Source organism: Oncorhynchus kisutch, linkage group LG18 (genome assembly GCF_002021735.2).
Source record: "Oncorhynchus kisutch isolate 150728-3 linkage group LG18, Okis_V2, whole genome shotgun sequence".
In the NCBI taxonomy this organism is placed as follows: domain Eukaryota; kingdom Metazoa; phylum Chordata; class Actinopteri; order Salmoniformes; family Salmonidae; genus Oncorhynchus; species Oncorhynchus kisutch.
The window spans coordinates 25,826,971-25,847,022 of NC_034191.2; the positions used below are offsets into that span (position 1 = coordinate 25,826,971).

The 20,052-nt window shown below is 43.8% G+C and overlaps 1 protein-coding gene and 1 pseudogene across 1 annotated transcript; one reads left to right on the plus strand and one right to left on the minus strand.

The window, feature by feature from the left end:
• Nucleotides 1–697: 697 nt before the first annotated feature.
• Nucleotides 698–19,380, plus strand: LOC109909195 (autism susceptibility gene 2 protein homolog). The gene is made up of 7 exons (XM_031796941.1): nucleotides 698–1,728; nucleotides 1,838–1,954; nucleotides 14,181–14,252; nucleotides 14,373–14,444; nucleotides 14,570–14,711; nucleotides 14,826–14,909; nucleotides 15,046–19,380. Exons 1-7 carry the CDS (start codon nucleotides 1,525–1,527, stop codon nucleotides 16,167–16,169), a joined length of 1,815 nt encoding a protein of 604 aa, XP_031652801.1. The 5' UTR covers nucleotides 698–1,524; the 3' UTR covers nucleotides 16,170–19,380.
• On the minus strand, nucleotides 17,222–17,800 carry LOC109909446 (histone H4 transcription factor-like; annotated as a pseudogene).
• Nucleotides 19,381–20,052: the final 672 nt, after the last annotated feature.

Genomic DNA, 20,052 nt, shown 5'->3' on the forward strand with positions numbered 1-20,052 from the left:
GGATACTCACCACTATGCTAATGAGGAGCAGGTGGTACAATACCAGGAGTCACTGGTATATTTGACAGCGCATAGTTCTACCTCTGATACAACCAAAACAACTGCTATGCGGATGTCGGTTCAAGCGGATGTGATTGAATAGAGCCCCTGGTTTTCAAGCTGTCATCAAGTTCTCTTTGGATGATTTGATATGTTACTATGGAGCTATATATCAAATCAGTTTATTGGTCGAGTACACAGATTTGATATGTTACTATGGGAGCTATATATCAAATCAGTTTATTGGTCGAGTACACAGATTTGATATGTTACTATGGAGCTATATATCAAATCGGTTTATTGGTCGAGTACACAGATTTGATATGTTACTATGGAGCTATATATCAAATCAGTTTATTGGTCGAGTACACAGATTTGATATGTTACTATGGAGCTATATATCAAATCAGTTTATTGGTCGAGTACACAGATTTGATATGTTACTATGGGAGCTATATATCAAATCAGTTTATTGGTTGAGTACACAGATTTGATATGTTACTATGGAGCTATATATCAAATCAGTTTATTGGTTGAGTACACAGATTTGATATGTTACTATGGAGCTATATATCAAATCAGTTTATTGGTTGAGTACACAGATTTGATATGTTACTATGGAGCTATATATCAAATCAGTTTATTGGTCGAGTACACAGATTTGATATGTTACTATGGAGCTATATATCAAATCAGTTTATTGGTCGAGTACACAGATTTGATATGTTACTATGGAGCTATATATCAAATCAGTTTATTGGTTGAGTACACAGATTTGCAGGTGCAGCAAAATGCTTATGTTTCTGCATTGTTGCTAGAAAGAAGCTTTTCGCTGCACCTACAATAGTATCTGCAAATCTGTGTACACGACCAATAAACTTTGATTTGATATATAGCTCCATAGTAAAACTTTGCACTTGTGCTAGTATCAGGCAAGTTGGCTATGTAACTGTTGGGATTTCCTAAATGACTGGGGCTTTTCCTAGAGGGAGGTGGCACATTGTGTAAGTGTAAATGTCACAATGTCTGACATCATTGGGAAGAGAATTACAATTACAATGTCATGAGTCTGTTTATTTGTCTACACTCTTAGAAAATAAATGGTGCTATCTAGAACCTAAAAGGGTTCTTCAGCTGTCGCCATAGGAGAATCTGTTGAAGAACCCTTTCCACAGAGGGTTCTAAATGAAACCTAAATGGTTCTACCATGAACCAAAACAGTTTAAAATGTATAAGGACTGCCAAAGAAACCTTTTGGAACCCTTTTTTATAAGAGTGTATAAATAAACCTGTTATACTTCTGCTCCTACCCCACTGCTCTCAGTGAGCGCTTTGCCATCTGCTGCCCAGCAACCGGCGGGTAGTTCCTACTCCGGTACATCTTCACCTGCTTAACTGCTATTCTCCTTATAGAGCCTTTTGATGTGGTCCTGTTATATAAGGTAATATCTTCAGACACAATATAGCAGAAATTATTACAGTTACATGGAATGTGTTTGTTATGTCTGCTCTTCCTCTTCAGAGCCCTGTGTGCTGCATCAAGAGGTGAGTTCAGGCTTCTGGCAGGCCGCCCTCTACAAGTCCACTGAGGTCCACCAACACCAGCACACCTCTACCCTCTTCCAACATCGGCCCCCTGGCATACTACCCACACCTGTTCCACCAATGCTGGCGACACCAGACAGAAATGTATGGAGAAGTACTACTGTTTTATCACTGTTTTATATCAACTATATCAATGATGCCTGTTTAAGCCAATATACAAATTTAATGAACACATTTGTTTTTTACTCTACAGCTGCCCCATCCCCATGTGATGCTGAGGTTGGCCCCTATGGCAGCCACCGTTGTCCCCCTCCTAGGACCCTTCGGCTCCCTCCATGGGGCCTTCCAGCCAAAGACATGCCCTCCCCAGGTACCAGGGGAAAAGGGAGTGATGGGACTAGGAAGTTGGGGCTGAGGAAAAATACATAGTATTTATGTATAATCACATTATGGTATAATCAGTGGTGGTTGGTGCTGTTTAAGATGAGGGATGACACATTGTTTTACCAGCATGGCCTTATTTATATTACAGCATATTGGATGACTGTCATTCATATTACATTCACCTGGCTCAATGTAACGTCGATAGGTTTAGGCAACTACATGATGATCGAATTTGCCCTATACCCATCATGAGGTTGCTACAACCTAGCCTAAGAAGGAAAGTTTACAGCCAGGGTTGGGTATGTTACTTTCTAATTTGAATCCATTATAGTTACCTGTCCAAAATTGTAATCAGTAACATAAATTTTGGATTATCCAAACTCTGTAACGTAATCTGATTACATTCAGTTACTTTGAAATGACTTTCCCCTAGAAGAAGAAGAAGACAAAAATGTATGTTACCAATTGAACCATATCTATTGCAGGATAAATCAATGTTAAAGTCTACATAGCTGGCCATATATGGATGTTAAATGTTCTTTATGGGTTGGTTATGTAGGCTTCTTCTTACCCATCGCTTTCTACTACGTATAATAATATGATTACAGGAGAATCAGGAGACAAAGAGCTGTGAGACAGGTTAAATCCCAGACACATGAAAAGTGGGATGTACACGGAGCGTGTGGGGCAGCAGAAGATGAACAGCAGAGGGGCTAAGGATTTTTTAGATGGGGAAAGGGACGATGAAACGGGAGAAAGTTTACGGGACTCCACCCGGAGGGGCAGGTCCTGAGTGGAAAGCCATACCCTCTGCCCGGGCTCTCTTCCAGGTACGACGACAGCGGCGGACGAACATCTGGCAGAGGGTATGCTGACTTCTTGCTCAGGGAAGAGCGCGGACTGATATCCCAAGGAACACTCGAAGGGCTAGAGACCAGTGGCCGAGCAGGGAAAGGTGAAATGGGTGAATAACAGGGCCTGACGAGCCTGCCTAGAGTTGAGGCGCTTGGCGGTGCAGAGATATTCCAGGTTCTTATGGTCAGTCCACACAAAGATTGGGTGTTCCACCTCCTCCAACCAGTGCCTTCACTCCGCCAATGCCATCTTTGATGGCGAGGAGTTCTCAATTTCCCACATCATAGTTCCTCTCAGCAGGGGTAAGACGATGGGAGAGAAAAGCTCAGGGGTGAAGCTTTTTGTCCTGGGCAGAACGCTGGGACAGGGCAGCCCCCACTCTGACATCCGAGGCTCTACCATAAACTGACGGGACGGGTCGGATGGATTAAGATGGGGGCTGTAGTGAATCGATGTTTGAGATGTGAGAACACCTGGTCAGCTGCTGGAGACCACATGAATGGAACCCTGTTAGAGGTGAGTGCTGAGAGGGGGAAGCCAGGGTGCTGTAACCCCGGATGAAGCAGTGGTAGAAGCTAGCAAAGTTGACCAGGGCCTGGAACACAGCGGGAGTGTTAGTCAGTCCAAATGGCATAACCAAGTACTCATGGTGCCCGCTAGCCGAGTTAAAGGCTGTCTTCCACTCGTCTCCTTCAAGTATCCGAAGCAGATTGTAGGCGTTCCGAAGGTCCAACTTTGAGAAGATTAAGAAAAAAAGCCCCCGATGTGGTGTAGTGCCCAGGAGACGGTCAATGGCACAGTCGTAGGGTCGATGCGGAGGGAGAGATGCCAGGGGGATGATGTTGGAAGAGGGTAGAGGTGTGCTGGTGTTGGTGGACCTCCGTGGACAGGTAGAGGGCGGCCTGCCAGAAGCCTGAACTCACCTCTTGATGCAGCACACAGGGCTCTGAAGAGGAAGAGCAGACATAACAAACACATTCCATGTAACTGTAATAATTTCTGCTATATTGTGTCTGAAGATATTACCTTATATAACAGGACCACATCAAAAGGCTCTATAAGGAGAATAGCAGTTAAGCAGGTGAAGATGTACCTGAGTAGGAACTACCCGCCGGTTGCTGGGCAGCAGATGGCAAAGCGCTCACTGAGAGCAGTGGGGTAGGAGCAGAAGTGTAATAGGTTTATTTATACACTCTTATAAAAAAAGGTTCCGAACGGTTTATTTGGCAGTCCCTATACATTTTTAACTGTTTTGGTTCATGGTAGAACCATTTAGGTTTCATTTAGAACCCTCTGTGGAAAGGGTTCTTCAACAGATTCTCCTATGGTGACAGCTGAAGAACCCTTTTAGGTTCTAGATAGCACCATTTATTTTCTAAGAGTGTAGACAAAAAAACAGACTCTTGACATTGGAGATACAATTGATAATCTCTTCCCAATGATGTCAGACATTGTGACATTTACACTTACACAATGTGCCACCTCCCTCTAGGAAAAGCCCCACTCATTTAGGAAATCCCAACAGTTACATAGCCAACTTGCCTGATACTAGCACAAGTGCAAAGTTTTCCTATGGAGCTATATATCAAATCAAAGTTTATTGGTCGTGTACACAGATTTGCAGATGTTATTGTAGGTGCAGCGAAAAGCTTGTTTCTAGCAACAGGCCTTATTGAAGACCTCGTCAAGGTCCGTTTACTCCGCGGGAATGGCGGGGAGATCTGAGGCTTCTCCCAAGCCTGCAGGAAGACGTCCAGGGTCAGGCTGTGCCAACTTAAGACAATGCACATGGAAAAACGGGATCCAACCCAAGATAGAACCAGTAGCCCAGTTGATCAGGGGATCTGCTTCTGGAGCCATGAATTCCCAAAAACCACAGGTACATGGGGAGATTCTATGAGCAGGAACTGCATACACTCACTGTGATTTCCTGATACTCGTAGGTTGATAGTTAACTGTATTGCGGGTGACTCGACCAATAGAGCGCCCATCCAGCACTCTGACGTCCATGCGAATGGAGAAGGGTTGAGTGGAGATAACGAGCTCCGACACCAAGGTAGCATCGATAAAGCTCTCGTCGGCCCCAGAGTCAATGAGCACCCGAAGAGATTTGCCCTGGTCACCCCAAAACAGGGTGACATGAAGAAGGGTACGAGTAATGGAAGATTGGAAAATCCCGTACTGCTCAGAGTCCTCGTACCTACTGATGAGCCTGGTCTTTTATTGGACAGGTAGAAATATAATGTCCTGTAGTCCCGAAATACAGACAGACAATCTGCGTGAATGTTCATCCGGAGGCAATCTAGCACTTCCTAGTAGCTTGGGCTCTGGAGGAGGTGAGTCGACCGCCCTTGGTGATTCTCGTGGGAACTCGGGTGACATTGGCAGTGGGCAAATGTGACCGGGAACAGACCTTTCCCTCCTATGTTCCCATAGCCGCCCAACAATCCGTAAGGTCAAGGCGATGAGGGAGTCAAGGTCCATGGGAAGCTCCTGGGCTGCAAGCTCGTCTTTAACCTCCTACAATAATTAGTGAATGAACGTGTCGAAAAGAGATTCCGGGTTCCAGACACTCTCAGCGGCCAATGTACGAAAATATACCACACTACGGGAGTTGACACAGTTGGAGTAGCTTCAGAGCAGCCGCTCTCCCGGACAGAGAATCAAACACCTTCCCACCCTCTGCCACAAACTCCTCCAGACTGAGGCTAATGGTGGTTCTCGCTGTCGCACAGGCGAGAACCCTCCCGGTCTTCAGCGTTATAAGATACTCTATCTTCGAGCAATCTGAGGGAAATGAAGAGGGCTGCAGCTCGAAGATGAGGGAGCACTGGGAGAGAAACGCTCTGCAGTTTCCTGGATCTCCAGCTTATCGCTCCGGAGGAGGTAAAGCAGGGTTCTCGTGAAGCTTGGATAGGCTGGGGAGAAGCGCCGCTGGTAGCGGGGCTACTGAAAGTCTGGGGGTTACCGTAAAGGCTTGCTGCTGAGTAGAATATCTGCGGAATTGATCCAGCAATGCATTGAAAGCGCGGTCGTGGTGTTCTACCAAGTTCTGGAGTCCTTCCATGAGGTTTTGAAGTAACTCCTTGTGTCTTCCAATGGTGGCTCCTTGGGAGGAGACAGTCAGGGCCAGTTCATACTATCAAGGCTCAGGCTAAGACCCAGATGAAGACAAAAGAGGTGGATAGTACGAGTCTCAGAGTTTATTCAAGTACAAGGGGCAGGCAAAAGGTAAGTCAAAGCAGGCAAAGAGTCGTAATCCAAATCTGAGTCAGGCAGGTACAGGATGGTAGGCAATTGGTAGGTCGAGGACAGGCAGAGGTTCGTAACCAGGCCAGAGTCAGAAAGGTACAGGACGGCAGGCAGCTTGGGGTCAGGGCAGGCCGAATGGTATGGCAGGCGGGCTCAGGGTCAGGGCAGGCAGAAAAGGTCAGAACCGGGAGGACTAGAAAACAGGGACTAGAGAAAACAGGAGTACGGAAAAACACGCTGGTAGGCTTGATGAGACGAACTGGCAACAGACAAACAGAAAATGTAGGTATAAATAGTCAAGGGATAATGGGGGAAGATGAGAGACACCTGGTGGGGGGTGGAGACAAGCACAAAGACAGGTGAAACAGATCAGGGTGACATGGAGAAATGTAACCACTCTCAGATTAATAGACATCTATGGATGCAAGGACTGACCAACCAGGATATCAAAATTATTGTTTTAACCATGTTATGAGGCCATACAGAGAAAAACAAGCTCATATTTTGGGATCTCATGGAGTTTGACAGTTGAACTAAGCTCATGAGGCATTTATATATTCTTCAAGAATCAATGGATATATATATATATATATATATATATATATACACTACTGTTCAAAAGTTTGGGGTCACTTAGAAATGTCCTTGTTTTTGAAAGAAAAGCAAAATGTTTGTCCATTAAAATAACATCAAATTGATCAGAAATACAGTGTAAACATGGTTAATGTTGTAAATGACTATTGTAGCTGGAAACGGGTGATTTGTAATGGAATATTTACATATGACACCAAAGGCCCATTATCAGCAACCATCACTCCTATGTTCCAATGGCACGTTGTGTTAGCTAATCCAAGTTTATCATTTTAAAAGGCTAATTGATCATTAGAAAACCCTTTTGCAATTATCTTAGCACAGCTGAAAACTGTAGTTCTGATTAAAGAAGCAATAAAACTGGCATCCTTTAGACTAGTTGAGTATCTGGAGCATTAGCATTTGTGGGTTCAATTTCAGGCTCAAAATGGTCAGAAACAAATACCTTTCTTCTGAAACTCGTCAGTCTATTCTTGTTCTGAGAAATGAAGGCTATTCCATGCTAGAAATTGCCAAGAAACTGAAGATCTCGTACAACGCTGTGTACTACTCCCTTGCCAGTTTGGTTAGTGCAAACTGGCACTAACCAAAACAAAAAGATGAGTGGGAGGCCTCGGTGCAGAACTGAGCAAGAGGACAAGTACATGTCTAGTTTGAGAAACAGACGCCTCACAAGTCCTCAACTGGCAGCTTCATAAAATAGCACCCGCAAAACACCAGTCTCAACGTCAACAGTGAAGAGGCAACTCCGGGATGCTGGCCTTCTAGGCAGAGTTGCAAAGAAAAAGCCATATCTCAGACTGGCCAATAAAAATAAAAGATTAAGATGGGCAAAAGAACACAGACACTGGACAGAGGAACTCTGCCTAGAAGGCCAGCATCCTGCAGTCGCCTCTTCACTGTTGACGATGAGACTGGTATTGTGTAATATACAGTTGAAGTCGGAAGTTTACATACACTTAGGTTGGAGTCATTAAAACTCGTTTTTCAACCACTCCACACATTTCTTGTTAACAAACTATAGTTTTGGCAAGTCGTTTAGGACATTTTAAGTAATTTTTCCAACAATTGTTTACAGGCAGACTATTTCACTTATAATTCACTGTTTCACAATCCCAATGGATCAGACGTATACATACACTAAGTTGACTGTGCCTTTAAACAGCTTGGAAAAGTCCAGAAAATGATGTCATGACTTTAGCTTCTGATAGGCTAATTGACATCATTTGAGTCAATTGCAGGTGTAACTGTGGATGTATTTCAAAAAGTACCTTCAAACTCAGTGCCTCTTTGCTTGACATCATGGGAAAATCAAAAGAAATCAGCCAAGACCCCAGAATTTTTTTTTAAACTTCCACAAGTCTGGTTCATCCTTGGGACCAATTTCCAAAACGCCTGAAGGTACCACGTTCACCTGTACAAACAATGGTACGCAAGTATAAACACCATGGGACCACACAGCCATTATACCGCTCAGGAAGGAGACCCGTTCTGTCTCCTAGAGATGAATGTACTTTCATGCGAAAAGTGCAAATCAATCCCAGAACAACAGCAAAGGACCTTTCAAATTTATTTTATTTATATAACCCTTCGTACATCAGCTGATATCTCAAAGTGCTGTACAGAAACGCAGCCTAAAACCCCAAACAGCATGCAATGCAGGTGTAGAAGCACGGTGGCTAGGAAAAACTCCCTAGAAAGGCCAAAACCTAGGAAGAAACCTAGAGAGGAACCAGGCTATGTGGGGTGGCCAGTCCTCTTCTGGCTGTGCCGGGTGGAGATTATAACAGAACATGGCCAAGATGTTCAAATGTTTATAAATGACCAGCATGGTCGAATAATAATAAGGCAGAACAGTTGAAACTGGAGCAGCAGCACGGCCAGGTGGACTGGGGACAGCAAGGAGTCATCATGTCAGGTAGTCCTGGGGCATGGTCCTAGGGCTCAGGTCCTCCGAGAGAGAGAGAGAAAGAAAGAGAGAAGGAGAGAATTAGAGAACGCACACTTAGATTCACACAGGACACCGAAAAGTACTCCAGATATAACAAACTGACCCTAGCCCCCCGACACATAAACTACTGCAGCATAAATACTGGAGGCTGTGACAGGAAGGGTCAGGAGACACTGTGGCCCCATCCGAGGACACCCCCGGACAGGGCCAAACAGGAAGGATATAACCCCACCCACTTTGCCAAAGCACAGCCCCCACACCACAGACCTTGTGAAGATGCTGGAGGAAACAGGTACAAAATGATCTATATCCACAGTAAAATTAGTTCTATATCGACATAACCTGAAAGGCCGCTCAGCAAGGAAGAAGCCACTGCTCCAAAACCGCCATAAAATAGCCAGACTACAGTTTGCAACTGCACATGGGGAGATTGTACTTTTTGGAGAAATGTCTTTTGGTCTGATGAAACAAAAATACAACTGTTTGGCCATAATGACCATCGTTATGTTTGCTGGAAAAAAGGGGAGGCTTGCAAGCCGAAGAACACCATCCCAACCATGAAGCACGGGGGTGGCAGCATCATGTTGTGGGGGTGCTTTGCTGCAGGAGTGACTGGTGCACTTCACAAAATAGATGGCATCATGAGGGATGAGAATTATGCGTATATATTGAAGCAACATTTCAGGACATCAGTCAAGAAGTTAAAGCTTGGTCACAAATGGCTCTTCCAAATGGACAATGACCCCAAGCATACTTCCAAAGTTCCAAAATGGCTTAAAGACAACAAAGCCAAGGTTTTGGAGTGGCCATCACAAAGCCCTGACTTCAATCCCATAGAAAATGTGTGGGCAGAACTGAAAAAGCTTGTGCGAGCAAGGAGGCCTACAAACCTGACTCAGTTACACCAGCTCTGTCAGGAGAAATGGGCCAAAAGTCACCCAACTTATTGTGGGAAGCTTGTGGGAGGCTACCCAAAATTTTAGACCCAAGTTAAACAATTTAAAGGCAATGCTACCAAATACTAATTGAGTGTATGTAAACTTCTGACCCACTGGGAATGTGATGAAATAAATAAAAGCTGAGATATGTCATAGCTGAATCAGAATTAGTTAGGTAACATTGATAAATAAGATGTTTTATTTTCTTTCATAATATGCTTATGTGAGATTGGGGCCCAGAGAGGGGAGAGGTCAGGATTGTCTTCATATTTGAATGTGTCTGTAACTATTCCTAAACCATCTGAAGGGCTCCACCGTGTCTGTACTCCAGTCACTCCCTCCTTTTCCCATTGGGAGGAGTACCCCTCTGATGTTGCATGAATCTTGACCTAGTATATGACCTAGAGGCTCACTCCCCCCTGTGAGTTTGTCCAGGAGGGGGTGTATTTGAGATGGTAGTATCTAGAATTGACAATTGATATATGCCATTGGATGAGGTAATGTTTTGGTACTATGAAGTACAAAGAACGAGAAGTAGAACCTCGTCTAAGAGACCAAACTGAACGATAATTTATAGCTAATGCTATCTGGCTATGGGATACTCCTCTTTCAAGTAAAAGGCCCTTTGTGAAGTTCCTAAGATCTTTGGTTCATCATGTGAGTTGAGAGGGGTGTATCTTGGCTATAAAAGATACTAAGTATTCTTTTGTAAGGACTCTGAGAGAATCCCATTTATAGACACTGAATTGATCTGAGAGTCACATGGCTATGGTGAAGCTCATGTTATTAAAATATTAAGTTTAAGTATAACTTTAAGTATGACTGGTGTGTGGTTTGTAACTCTGATCATTTAGTAATACAGGAAATTACCACGACAGATAATCATTCTATCTACTATTATTCTGACATATCACATTCTTAAAGTCAAGTGGGGATCCTAAGTGACCTAAAACAGGGAATTTTTACTTGGATTAAATGTCAGGAATTGTGAAGTACTGAGTTTAAATGTATTTGGCTAAGGTGTATGTAAACTTCCGACTTCACTGTATATATATAATTCATAAGTCCAAAAATGGATGTAGCAACTACATATTCCGCCTTTAAGTCTATCAAAAGTTTGTGAGTTTAAGCATGTGTCCATTAGGCCTATGGATAAAAAAAAAATCATCAGCATGAATTAGATTGAGTAATAAAAGCCCCACTTTTATTCCATAGGCTGGGTTCCGCACTATGCAGCTGTTGCAAGAGCACATTTTCCACTGGCTGTCTACTGGTTTCAAAAACAATGATTGATAGGCAGCTTAAACTTCTTAAATTCAACCATTATTGGGTTCAAATACACATTTAGATTTGTGAAAAGCCATCTACAACAATTACAATCCGTAAGGCCCAAATAGCTAAATGAGAGAGCAGTAGTGGGATTCACATTTTTAATGTATTTATTTAACCAGGAAGGCTAGTTGAGAACAAGTTCTCATTTACAACTGCGACCTGGCCATGATAAAGCAAAGCAGTGTGACACAGACAACAACACAGAGTTTTTTTGAAAGGGGCATGCTTATCTAAGATGGTGAGGAAATGAGTTTTAAAGAACAACCAGGCATCCTCGACTGACGGGATGAGGTCAATATCCTTCCAGGATACCCAGTCTAGGCTGATTAGAAAGGCCTGCTCGCAGAAGTGTTTTTGGGAGCGTTTGACAGTGATGAGGGGTGGTCGTTTGACCGCGGACCCATAGCGGATACAGGCAATGAGGCAGTGATCGCTGAGATCCTGATTGAAAACAGCAGAGGTGTATTTGGAGGGCAAGTTAGTCAGGATAATGTCTATGAGGGTGCCCATGTTTACGGATTTAGGGTTGTACCTGGTGGGTTCCTTGATGATTTGTGTGAGATTGAGGGCATCTAGCTTAGATTGTAGGACTGCCGGGGTGTTAAGCATATCCCAGTTTAGGTCACCTAACAGAACGATCTCTGAAGCTAGATGGGGGGCGATCAATTCACGTATGGTGTCCAGGGCACAGCTGGAAGCGGAGGGGGGTCGATAACAGGCGGCAACAGTGAGAGACTTATTTCTGGAGAGATTCATTTTAAAATTAGGTCGGGTGATTTTGGAGGCCAGGTCATCTGATGCAGCACTCCATCACTCTCCTTCTTGGTCAAATATCCCTTACACAGCCTGGAGGTGTGTTTTGGGTCATTTTCCTGTTGAAAAACATGAGTACCAGTAAGCGCAAACCAGATGGGATGGTGTATCGCTGCAGAATGCTGTGGTAGACATGCTGGTTAAGTGTGCATTGAATTCTAAATAAATCACTGACAGTGACACCAGCAAAGCACCATCACACCACCTCAATGCTAAATGCTGGGAACCACACATGTGGAGATCATCTGTTCACCTACTCTGTGTCTCACAAAGACACAGCGTTTGGAACGAAAAATAATTTTTGGGGGACACATCAGACCAAATGACAGATTTCCACCCATCTAATGTCCATTGCTCGTGTTTCTTGGCCCAAGCAAGTCTCTTCTCATTGGTGTCCTTCAGTAGTGGTTTCTTTGCAGCAATTTGACCATGAAGGCCTGATACACGCAGTCTCCTCTGAACAGTTGATGTTGAGATTTGTCTGTTACTTGAACTCTGACACTGCAATCTGAGGTGCAGTTAATTGTCGATTTCTGAGGCTGGTAACAAATTAACTTATCTTCCTCAGCAGAGGTAACTCTGGGTCTTCCTTTCCTGTGGCGGTCCTCATGAGAGCCAGTTTCATCATAGTGCTTGATTGTTTTTGCAACTGCACTTGAAGAAACTTTCAAAGTTCTTGAAATTTTCCACATTGACTGACCTTCATGTCTTAAAGTAATGATGGACTGTCATTTCTCTTTGCTTATCTGAGTCTTTCTTTCCCTAATAAGGATTTAGTATTTTACCAAATAGGGCTATCTTCTGTATACAAACCCTACCTTGTCACAACACAACTGATTGGCTCAAATGCATTAAGAAGAAAAGAAACACCTGTTAATTCAAATGCATTCCAGGTGACTACCTCATGAAGCTGGTTGAGAGAATGTCAAAGCTGTCATCAAGGCAAAGGGTAATTACTTTGAAGAATCTCAAATATAAAATATATTTTGATTTGTTTCACACTTTTTGGGGGGTACTACATGATTCCATATGTGTTATTTCATAGTTTTGACATTTTCACTATAATTCTACAATGTAGAAAATAGTACAAATAAAGAAAAACCCTTGAATAAGTAGGTGTGCCCAAACTTTTGACTGGTACTGTATATATACTTCAAAATGTTAACTTAACAAAAATGTAAACGCAACATGTAAAGTGTTGGTTTCATGAGCTGAAATAAAAGACCCCAGAAATGTTCTACACGCACAAAAAGCTTATTTCTCAAAAATTGTGTGCACAAATTTGTTTCATCCATGTTAGTGAGCATTTCTCCTTTGCCAAGATAATCCATCCACCTGACAGGTGAGGCAAATGAAGAAGCTGATTAAACAGTATGACCATTACACAGGTGCACCTTGTGCTGGGGACAGTTAAAGGCCACTCTAAAATGTGCAATTGGCATGATGACTGCCACCAGAGAATTTAATGTTAATTTCTCTACCATAAGCCACCATCAACGTCATTTTAGAGGAATTGAACAAAACCTTCAACTGGTCTCCCAACCACAGACCACGTGTAACCACGCCAGCCCAGGACCTCCACATCCAGCTACTTCACCTACAGGATTGTTTGAGACCAGACACCCTGACAACTGATGAAAATGATGAGTACTTATGCCCTTTAGTGGGGAAAAACAAATTCTGGATTGGCTGGGTTTGGCTCCCTAGTGGGTGGGCCTGGCTCCTGTGGGTGGGCCTATGCCCCCCCCCCCCCCCCCCCCGCCCATGGCTGCCCAATCATGTGAAATGCACAGTTTAGGGCCTAATGAATTTATTTAAATTGACTGATTTCCTTATATGAACTGTAGCTCAGTAAAATCATAGAAATTGTTGCATGTTGGGTGGACAACATGTCAGTTCATGCTGCGAGAGCTCTGATAGGTTGGAGGACGTATTCCGGAAGTTGTCATAATTACTGTAGGTCACAGGTTGATGGCACCGTAATTAGGGAGAACGGGCTTGTGGTAATAACTGGAGCGGAGTGAGTGGAATGGTATCAAATAAATCAAACACATGGTTTGCAGGTGTTTGATGCCATTCCATTTGCTCCATTCCAGCCATTATTATGAGCCGTTCTCCCATCAGCAGCCTCCTGTGGTGTAAGTGTGTGGAAGGGGGTGAGAACCATGAGACTCCTAGGTTTGGTATTGTAGTCAATATACCCAGAGGAAGACAGAAGCTGGCTGTCCTCCGGCTACACCACTACAGAGTACTGCTGAGGCTACTGTAGCCCTTCATTGTGTTTTAATCAATTATTTGGTGACTTGAATATATTTTGTAAATCTAAAGGGGATAACTTTTTTAATGTTTCACTTTTTATTTTATTTTAATTCTGAAATTCACTGAGGATGATCCTCCCCTTCCTCCTCTGAGGAGCCTCCACTGTGTGTCATGAGTTACTAGTGTGTAATCAACAGTCTATATTTCCTTGTCTTTGTCAGACATCAAACATTCTAGACATGGCACCTAGACCTAGGACTGGGTCACACAAGCTGCTCCAGAAGGATCCAAGAGTGAGTATCCTTTTGATTATTTGCAATTTAATATCTACATATATTGCCAAAATGTTCTCATTTGGAAAGTGTTTTGAGTTCTGTTTCTATTCTGACCTATTGAATTCGTTGTTCTCTCAGAGACCAGAAAGGTGGAATACAATGCATGTCCGCATTGCATGGCAGATCCACCACCATAAGCTGAGAGTGAAGGTATGAAAACATGTTGAACATCCACTAACTAAAATGTGTATGAAACCCAATAAATATTATTTGTATCCAAACCAAACATTATAACTGAAGCTATTTTTCTGTCTGTCCGTCCTTCCATTTCTCAGCAAAAGATGCAAGTGGACGCAAATGCAATCAACTTCGGTGTCAAACCGGAATTTCTGACTCAGCCTCCTGGTTCTGACCAGATTCAAGCCATCCCCCATCAGCGGGACCTTATTCAGAACTCCACCCCACTCTCTAACCCAGGTGAGGAAAGGGACCAAAGACTAAACCTTAAAAATATGACTTGTCTTACTATTGTACTGTCTAACAGAGAGAAATGACTCAACATAGCATTTTTCCATTATTCTCCTGCTCCAGAGTCACACAGTAGACATCCTTTATTTGGAGGTTTGGGATCACTGAGGGTCACAACCTTTGGTGGACTGCCAAACCTAGCACTCAGTGAGTAGCACCTTCAGTCTCCCTTCAGTGTTGGTTCAGTATTATGTTAAAGACAATATAATCATAAATGAGGGAATTGCGTTTTCAAGCTCACACATTTCTTTGACTTGCTTATTCTTCCTCCTCTTAAAAACAGACTATCCCATGATCTATCACAAAGACAATCTAAATGCACCAAGTGGAGAAGAAGGAGGAACTCCTGAGTGGTGGAGCAGGCAGCAGAAGACACCCCCATCCTCTGTATGTCAACCTGAACGCTCTACAGAACCTGAACAACCAGGAAGAGATTCAATCAGGGAACCTCAGGACAGAGAATGGGGACAGCAGCTACACCTACCCAGAGAGAAGATGGAGGAGAAACAGTACATAGTGGAGAAACACCAAGGCCACAATGCTGCAGGGACTCATGACAGTTCACCTGCTGAAGACAAGTCTGTTCCTCAGACAATAACCTTGGAACATGGTCAGCGGTCCAATGGCAGCTGTAGCTGGGAGTCAGGTGACAGGAAGAGAAGGCTTGAGTGTAAGAACTACATAAAGGTCAAGAAGATTAAGCGGCAAAGAGAGGATGACCAGGAGGATTTCAATGAAGGTCCTCAACCCACAGAGAAACCATCCCTGGTCCCACTCACGCCAACACTCACGCCATCCTCCATGTCGATGCAGCACATGACCATAGGGAACATTATTCCAAGGCTCTACCCAGTAAATAGTGTATGTAATCTGGCCCGGACTCAGGTTGGCACTCCTAATATGGGGCTCATCCCCTACCATGCACTTCCCTGGGACACCCCAAGAGACCCACTGTGGGATGAATACAGGGGTATGGACCTCCCTGCTTCCTCCTGTCAAGAGCTGGTCATGAGGGCTGATCCTCTGCATGGTGTGGTGGGGGCCAGGCTGTTGGAGGCAGCAGACTGTTCATATAGAGACCCTCATCACAGCTTTCCACACCCACCCCATCACTCCTCACTGGTCCTGAAACAGCAGGAAAGGGCTTACCTCATGGAAAGAGAGCGTCTGCACCTGCGCAGAGAGGAATACTATGAGCACAGCCTCTATTCTGCCACCATGGGCGACCATCTCCCACATCCCAGCCTCCTGACCTCCACCTATTCCAGGTCACATATCTCCAGGGTGGGTCTCACCCAGAGTAGCCTCCCGAACAGAACTCTTACCCCTGGGTTCTTAAGCACACTGCCGCCTTTGGTCCCATTCTCTCTCCCCTTGTCTGGTGCTCCCCACAGAACTACCTCATAATGACAGAAATCAGAAGACCCTACTCTGTGTGCTTGCTTGCCTTAGAACTATAACTCAGTACTGCTTCAAGACAAATTCTGCCTGTATGACACAGATAAAAGACAAACTACTATGTTGAATTACATCCCTTAAAAACACCTGTAAATTGATGAACAATGACATTGCTCAACAACAAAGTGCGATCCAACAAATGAGTTCATAAAATAGACAGACAAAAAATACAAATAACTGACAAAACTTAACAAATGTAAAAAGAAAAAGAAAAATAACTAGGTCAAATAAAAAGCTATAGCATTAATTAAATCAGAATAAAGGAAAATCTAAGATCTATGACTTAATGGAAAAGAGTTTCAAAAACATCAGAAATATGACCTGACACCACAAAAGTTATTTCAAAACTGCTTTCAATGGGGTCACATTCTGAGGCTGAACTAAAAGCGCAGACTGTATTAAAGCGCAGACTGTATTAAAGCGCAGACTGTATTAAAGCGCAGACTGTATTAAAGCGCAGACTGTATTAAAGCGCAGACTGTATTAAAGCGCAGACTGTATTAAAGCGCAGACTGTATTAAAGCGCAGACTGTATTTAAAGCGCAGACTGTATTTAAAGCGCATACTGTAAAACACTAACAAACAAAAACACACTTTATGAAAATAATACAATCTTGTCACATCTCAACCGGAGATACTAACGTTTAGTAAACTTTAATAAACAGTCCATCCCAGGTTAAGCCCAGCCATCATATATTCAGCACAGCTGTAACAGAGAGATTCAGTACTGTCACATTAGTGGTCTCCAACACTGGTACGGAGAAGATGCTGGATCTGATTTGATTAGATTTTTTAAAGCTAAGCGCTCATTTCATAAATGAATGACATGGTGCGTTAGATATTAACGGCTGCATTGATCGGCTGAAATATTCCTGTTCATTAAGATACAATTCAAGTTGGTATCATTACTTTAGTCTACAGAATCAAGGTTGGAGACAACAATGGTGGCAGCGTTAAGAATTAACTTGGACTACTAGAATAAGGAGGGACAGTGTGTGTGATTACACCACATCCATCCCCAGACCCCTGGCCACCTCAGTCAGGGCCCTCACAGCACCTGAGGGCCCGCAGGAGTCAGAGCCGTCCCGGGTGGCGTCGGGGTCATCCCCCATATCAGACACATTACTCAGGATGCAGTACACAGGTGAGTCACTGCCCCTGGGGCTGGGCTGGCATCTCCTACCCTGCAGAGAGCTCTGAGGAAGAGGTGGAGCAAGAGGAGGAGGAGGAAGGGAGAGAGCCGTGACTCCTGGCTGCCCTGTTGGCAGCTCTCTTGGCTCGGCTGCTGGACCCGGGGCCCTGATGGAGCGTCCTCTTCTGAGCCATGTTCTTCATGATCTCCTGAGTCACCTCTACTGTCTCGTAACGCACCATGTTCAGCCTCAGGTAGCCATCTACAACCACCTCCTTATGGTAAAACTGACTAACTCATGTTAACTCATCACATAAGGGAAAGATAAAGTGTTGTTCATACCTGAAGCGAGAGTGTCCAGAGGGCCATTTCAGGTGGTGTTTCTTGCGCAGGTGAAGAGTGAGTGTGTAAAATTGCCACAGAGATGACACTTGTATTTCGTGACCATTCCACCCAACAGAGGAGAATTATGCAAGTGTCAAGTAGAGCACACTTGATCAAAATTCCCAAAACATTTTTGCAAATTAAAAAGTCTAGCTTTGACACGGATATTGATTCTGTAGTTCTATTGAGCACAGAGTGACTGTTTGGCGCCTCCTGCAGCCAGTCTGAAGTACCTAGTGTACTCTCTTGTAGTGCTGGTTCATGGTGTGTGCCATGTGGTAGTAGTAGTCACAGCCCTCTACAGAGCAGTGGTAGGCCGCCCCCTCATTATGGTTCTCCATGTGCTTCCACAGGTCGTGCTGGTTCTTAAAGCTAGGAGACATACATCATAAACAACAGAGTGTAAGCACAATAATATGTGCACAATATGTACAGTCCATAAGGGACAACCTGCTCTCACAGAAGTCACAGGGAAAGGGTCGCTCGTCACAGTGGCGGAACTTGATGTGGATCTTCAGAGTGGCGAGAGAGGTGCAGGTCATGTCACACATGACACTTGATATGGTTCACTGAAAGGCAGGATAGATCACTCATAAGGTTTACAGTGAAAGAAACTGTACACAGACAACAGCCATCATCAGCTAATCAAAATATCTTATTGATAGCAATACAACTAAAATAAATCTGCTTGACTAATAGAGGTACATGTCGAAGCCAGACATGGAAAATGAGCTAAATATGAGCTAAATCAAGACAAAAGGAGATGATTGTGGACTACAGGAAAAAGAGTACAGAGCACGCCCCCATTCTCATCGATGGGGCTACAGTGGAGCAGGTTGAGAGCGTCCACATCACCAACAAACTAACATGGTCCATCACACCAAGTCAGTCATGAAGAGGGCACGACAAAACCTGTTCCCCCTGAAGATTTGGCATGGGTCCTCAGATCCTCAAAAGGTTCTACAGCTGCACCATCGAGAGCATCATGACTGGTTGCATCACTGCCTGGTATTGCAACTGCTCGGCCTCTGACCACAAGGCACTACAGAGAATAGTGCGAACGGCCCAGTACATCACTAGGGCCAAGCTTCCTGCCATCCAGGACCTCTATACCAGGCGGTGTCAGAGGAAGGCCCTAAAAATTGTCAAAGACTCCAGCCACCCTAGTCATAGACTGTTCTCTCTGCTACCATACGGCAAGTGGTACCGGAGTCTAGGTCCAATAGGCTTCTAAACAGTTTCTACCCCCAAGCCATAAGACTCCTGAACACCTAGTCAAATGGCTACCAAGACTATTCATATTGCCCCACCTCCACTCACCACTGCCACTCTCTGTTGTCATCTATGCAGTCACTTTAATTAACTCTACCTACATGTACACACTACCTCAACTAACCGGTGCCCCCCGCACATTGACTCTGTACTGGCACCCCCCCTGTATATATTGCTATTTTTTACTGCTGCTCTTTAATAATGACTTCTTGCTTTTATCTCTTATCTCTTATCTGTATTTTTTGAAACTGTATTGTTGGAACTGTAACTGTAAGTAAGCTAAGTAACTGAAACTGTAAGTAAGCATTTCACTATAAGGTCTCCAACTGTTGTATTCAGCGCATGTGACTAATAAAATTTGATTTGATCATTTGATTTGAATAATACTGAACAGAGAAGTGGTGGAAAACAGCACGCTCACCATGCTGTCGTACGTGGTCTCTCAACAGTCTGGCAAAGCCTTTGTCACAATGCTCACACACCAGGGATTCTGTAAGAATCAGAGGGCATTCAATCAAAATAAAATGTACATGTCTAAACCAATAACATATCTGCCTGTGCTGTAAAACAGTGACTTCTGGCCAGTCTTTGGATGTGGTCTAAGAACTTGGTGTTGCTGGAGAACATGCAGCCGCAGGTGGGGCAGGCCACCAGGGGCTCCTGAGTGTGGCTGCACAGATGCTCCCGCAGACGGTACTTGATCCTAAAGAATGCATCACAACCTGAGGAAATATAAAGAGGGTATCAGCTGAAGCAGACCAACAAAACATCAGTATATTCAATACAGCACTACAGCAGGAAAGGCTGTGCTGATACAGTGTCATCGGAAAGTATTCAGACCCCTTGACCTTTTCCAAATTTTGTTACATTAGCCTTGTTTGAAAATGGATTGAATTGTTTTTTTTATCCCCCTCATCAATCTACACACAATTCCCCATAATGAAAAAGCATAAACAGGTTTTTAGAAATTGTTGCTAATTGAAATATCATATTTACATAATGTTAGGTTCTAGTTTGAAATACTTACTAGACTAGAAGTTAATA